The sequence below is a fragment of the Coturnix japonica genome, chromosome 4 (assembly GCF_001577835.2).
Source record: "Coturnix japonica isolate 7356 chromosome 4, Coturnix japonica 2.1, whole genome shotgun sequence".
Taxonomy (NCBI): Eukaryota; Metazoa; Chordata; class Aves; order Galliformes; family Phasianidae; genus Coturnix; species Coturnix japonica.
Window position 1 is genome coordinate 9,177,817 of NC_029519.1, and position 5,051 is coordinate 9,182,867.

Below are 5,051 nucleotides of genomic sequence, written 5' to 3' on the forward strand. Positions count from 1 at the left end.
CTCTTGTGACCTGATAGGAAGGGAATTGCCTGGGGTTTCCAGCCTTCCCCCTACTGTGTCATTTACAGTAAAAACCCCAGAGCACTGTATGGCAAATGGGAGCCTGGCCAGTCCCACTGCAGTGTGGGATGCTGCTGTAATGACTGCTTGCTTCTCGATGGCCAACATGCAATTTCTTCTAAATACAGGTTCTGTGCCACCCTGCACTGGAAGGAATGAAGGGACACTGAAAAATGGTGCTGACATCATCATCTTATTGGTGTGCTTAGCTAAAACGATAGAAAACGGATAGAAAACAGAATCGGGGTGACAGAGCCTGCATCCAAATGCCAGCAGCAAGGGGCAGGGAATGCCTTCCTTTGCACCCCTTCCCTCCTCTATATGGCAATTGCTAATGCTGAAATCATTCACCATCGCCACTCTGTGACAGTCACAGACAGCAGCCTCCTGGAGGTTAAAAGCTCTGTTCTGGAAGAGCTGGACTAATGACTCGTACGGGCAGCTGGCAGGGAGATGTTAAGGACCGCGGTCACATAGCAGAACTCCAGCCAAGGGCCATCCGCACCGGGAATCGGCTGGGCTGGGCTGGAGGGAGCCCCGGGGAGACCCAGCATAGAACCAAGGCAGCCACACCCCGGTCCCGGCGCTGCCCCGGCCCCGCCCGGTGCCGCCTATTGGTGCGGGGCGGCCCGCGGGGCGGCGGCGCTGATACAAAATACGCCGCGACCGCCTCTGCCCCATCGGAGCGGGTCGGGACGGTAAGTGCTGGGTGCCGCTGGGATCCCGCTCTTCTCCGGCCGGGGGGAGCTTGTTCGTGGGGCTCTGCGGGCTATGCGAGCTCTCGGCTATATGGTCCATTAGCCGCCAGCCTGGGACCGCTCCTGCAATGGCTGAGGCTTTGCCCGGTGCGCATCCCCAGCCTCTCACTGTCCGATGCTTTTCTGCAGCCATGTCGGACGAGCTCAGCGATCTGCTGCGGGAGTTCGATGAGGTCGTCGAGGGTTTCGACAGAGGCCCCGCGAGTCAGTATGAACGGCACCTGGAGGAGCTGAAAAGGAAAGCGGGGCACAGTGTGTACGACAGCGGCATCGATGAGCTGGAGAGTGAGTGCGGGGCAGGGCGATGTTCCTGAGGGTGGGATCGCTTGGAGAGCTCTGGGGCTCTACCATGATAAAACACGAAGCTTCCTGCTGGTTCAGCCCCTGGGCTGCCTGTCTGACCCGACTCATGTGGGCAGGATGAGTAATGCAGTGTCTGGGAGGGCTGTGGTTATGGCTGGGTCCTGGTCCAGGGGCTGCCAACATCTGCTGGTGCTGCTTCTGGAAAGCTGCTTGAGAAAACAGGGAAGATCATGCCCAGTAACCTACAAATGTTCCTTCTAGCCAGGGAAGAGCGGGTGGACTGGACAAGTGAGGAAGTAACCTGGGGTCCTGTAGTGTGCATGGGGTCTGTCCCTGGTTCCACAGTCTCTTTACTGGGTGCCTCTGGCCTTGGGCAGCAACTGATGCTTTCCATCTGCAGGTACCAGCACATCCCCAGCGAGCAGCTTGAACTCCAGTGAGGAAGATCTCAACACTCACACTGGTCCTTACTCCTCTAAAGGTAAGGTGGGAAGGTCTGTCTGAAGGGCTTTTTGCCAGGGTTTCCTTACCCTGCACTGGGGAGGTATTACAAGCAGTGAAGGAAGTCCTATGTCTAATAGCTGGATCACTGTACTGCCACAGTCGTGCTCCCAGAGCCTGGGTATGAAACTGGGAGCAGAGAGGATGGGGTTGGTGGGCTGTGAGGAGACAGTTAGTTCTCAGGTATGGAGGTTTCCTTTCCGTGATGTCCTTGAGTAGCATTGTTGTGAAACCTCCTTCCCAGCTGTGATCTGTGTGCCCTTCACCCAGACTGGAGGGGGGTTTGGGGAGTGGGATGAAAGAGGGCTGATGGTGTCTTTCTTTCCAATAGCAAAGCTTGGAGACACACAGGAGCTGGAGGAGTTCATTGCAGATCTGGACAAAGTTTTAGAGGGTATGTACATGGCTGCATCCACCAGGCCTTTCTATAGATATGGGACAGCCTGCGACTATTTCAGTGTGGTTTCTGCAGAGCTGGCTGTGCTCTCACACTGGTGTGGAGTTGAGGCATTACTTTTCTTTTTTGCTTATCTGAATATTATTACCACACGCCTTCAAGCTCTTTCAAGTGAGGCAGAAATTCTTCTGCTTGAGTATCTCTGGTACCTCAGTTTCCCCAGCTATTGAAGTGGAGGTGGCAATACTGCCTTGGTGGAGAGCCCTAAGAGACATGTGCCCATTGGAAATGGCCCATGAGGAATGTGAGGGTTCAGACTGATAAGTACCACCTAGTGCCTGCCTGGGGAAAGGCCCACTAGGGCACACTGACAGTGAGTAAGTCTATCAGAGTAGTATGTTGGCATATGCAGAACAGAAACCAGTTTGGATGCTGTGTGCAGTGGTGGAATGGGGAATTCCAGCTGTCTGAAAGCACAGCTGGGTTGTGATATCACTGCACATGCTCCCTTACTGACAGAAGGCTTGGCTGCAGGTGTCCCTGAAGAGAGTGGGTAGCTGGGTTTCTCTGTCTGACTTTCTTGGGCAGCATTACAGTATTGTCAGGTTGGCTTTAGCTGGGGTAACTGAGGCATGGGGGTCATTTTTCTATCCTTGCTCTCCCCACTAAGTCACAGTTCCCAGTATCTGTTCCTATCAGCCAACTCATTTTGGATGTGCAGAAGGGAGGGGAAGGAAGTGTTGCTTTTGCCAGCCCTGAGTCATACTTGGAGTTAGTAATGAGGGAAGGGGGCTGCAGATTTCTGCTCTAACCCTTCTGCAAGTGATTCTGGGAGCAGGGGATACCCAGTGTATTAATGCATCCCTCCAGCTATGGTCTCACTATTTTTCTATCTCATTGCTTGTCCTACAGAGATGTGAGATGTGGTTTTGGTGGAAAGTCTGGAAGAGGATCCACAGCAGATACACCCAGCAGCTCCCTGATGTACCCAATGCTTCTGTGTCCCTGCCATCCTGCAGCTGAGTGGGTAACAGTGCCTCTGTGCCATGACATGCTACTCCATGCCAGGGAAAAACAATCCCAGCCACAAACATGGACTGATCCTGCCTCAACAACTGCTTCCTGCCCCAGCAGCAGGAGAACTGGGATGTGTTTCTGGTGCTGTTGGGTTGGGGTGCTGGGACAGCTGTGCTTGTGCCAATCTCATGGTACTGGCAAGCTTAAGCCTGTATGATCAGCTCTGCATGTTCATGGCACCCCCAGCCAAGGAGAAGGAGGGGCTCCCCAGACCCTGGGGTCTGGGTAGGGCAGACTGGCATAAAGGCAGTGGGAGCCTAAGGATGGTCCTCAACATTGTGGGCACTGCCGTGGAACAGCACTTTCATCCTTGCCTTGGGCCTGCCATGAGGTCTGCTGGCTGGCAGCCGCAAATGATGGCATGGTCAGCTCTGTTTTAATTGTTGGGCTTCAATCTGTTCCCATGTGCAGGACAGGACTCTGCTGGCACTAAGATATGAAACCCTCTTGGTGAGGACATCAGGCTATGCCCTGAAAGGGGGACTGGTGGCTGTTGACCAAGTGGATCTGGGGAGTTTACCCTCTGAATTCAATAGTGGCATGATGGTGATACAAGCGAAGATCAGCTTGCTGTGCTTCATTGACACCTTGGTGTCCTTTCCAGGTTCAGGACACCTGTTCCTGCAGCAGTATGTCAGGCAGTGGCAGCCATTGCTGGCCTTTTGCTTCTCATGGGTATTTGCAAATAAGGCCCCTGCCTGGACCCCAAGTGCCTCTGCCCTGATTTCTGCTGTCAATACTGTAACGATGATGATGTACACTGTACAGTTAATGTATTTTTATGAATGGAGTTTTAAGTCTCTGAATTTGTCTCTGTGTTTTTGTCCTGTTCCTGGGTGCTTACTTCATCTCTGGAGCTGTCTGCAAGGAGACACTTCTCCCAGCCTAGGGTGCTGCCGCCCATGGGCTATGAGGGGTTGGGGATGCTTAGAATGAGTTAAGCAGCCTTCCACTGGCTGAAGGCAGGTGGGAGACTCCAGTGGATCCCTGGTCATCTTTGTCCTTGCCTGGGCTCAGGCTGCCTGTGCCTGGATGACCCAGAGCACAGGGTAGGCTCAGTTGCTGTTGGATTTATCCCTGAGCTCCTGCTATCTATGGGGCCAGTCTGTGCAGTGTTGTTCCTGCCAGAACAGCAGAACTGCAGAGTTTGTAAGGGACCTCTACAGACAGCAGTCTCCCCATGGTAGGTTGCACAGGTAGGTGTCTAAACAGGTCTTCAGTGTCTCTAAGAAGAAAATCTCCACAACCTCTCTGGGCAGCCCATTCCAGTGCTCTGTCACCCTCACCTTAAAGATGTTCTGCATATTTGTGTAGAACTTCTTGTGATCTAGGTTTTTGGCCATTGCTCCTGGTCCTATCACTAAACACTGATGAAAATACTCTGCCCTTATCTAACTGCTTTGATCAATGTTTATAAATAGCTAGATCCCCTCCTTGTCCTATCTAGGCTGAACAGATCCAGGTCTCACAGCTTTTCTTTGTGTCTGGGAGATGCTCCAGGCCCTTCATCATCTTTGTTGCCCTCTGCTGGACTCTTTCTAGGGCCAGCAGTGATAGACGGACAGAGTGAAGGAGGAAGACAGCATCTGTTGGAGAGGTTTTAGCAGAGCTCTCTGCTGTGATACTCTGCTCTCTCTACCCTGAAGACTCAGACCTTCTTGCTGCTTTATGTTCTGCTGGGACAGGGACAGGCTCCAGGCTCCCCGGGGAAATGTCAGGAGCTGGCAGAGGGCCTGGCTGCTCTAGCAGGGGTGGATCCACCCAAATGCACTGGACTTGCTGGGGAGGGGGAAGAGAAGGGTGGGGAATGAGCAGCTGGAGGGGTCATCAGTAGCTATATGAAGCAGCAGGGCATGTAAATTGCAATTGCAGCTGCTCAGACATCCCCTCAAGTGGACTTGGGGGGGTTGCTGAATAGGAGGAAAGAGCCTGGAGCAGAGTACGTTCTGTTCCAC

The 5,051-nt window shown here is 53.2% G+C and overlaps 1 protein-coding gene across 1 annotated transcript; it reads left to right on the top strand.

Annotated features, from left to right (window-relative positions):
- The first annotated feature begins 622 nt into the window (after window positions 1–622).
- On the top strand, window positions 623–3,902 carry LOC107312799 (regulator of cell cycle RGCC-like). The gene is made up of 5 exons (XM_015860509.2): window positions 623–758; window positions 948–1,103; window positions 1,522–1,602; window positions 1,954–2,016; window positions 2,932–3,902. The coding sequence occupies exons 2-5, from the start codon at window positions 950–952 to the stop codon at window positions 2,937–2,939; spliced, it is 306 nt and encodes a 101-aa protein (XP_015715995.1). The 5' UTR covers window positions 623–758; window positions 948–949; the 3' UTR covers window positions 2,940–3,902.
- Window positions 3,903–5,051: the final 1,149 nt, after the last annotated feature.

What these genes read in the sequence shown, in the direction of transcription:
- LOC107312799 (XM_015860509.2), top strand. Translation starts at nt 950, where the DNA reads ATGTCGGACGAGCTCAGCGATCTGCTGCGGGAGTTCGATGAGGTCGTC. An exon ending in CGGCATCGATGAGCTGGAGA is followed by an intron (nt 1,104 to 1,521) that starts GTGAGTGCGGGG and finishes TTCCATCTGCAG; the next exon opens with GTACCAGCACATCCCCAGCG. An exon ending in TGGTCCTTACTCCTCTAAAG is followed by an intron (nt 1,603 to 1,953) that starts GTAAGGTGGGAA and finishes TCTTTCCAATAG; the next exon opens with CAAAGCTTGGAGACACACAG.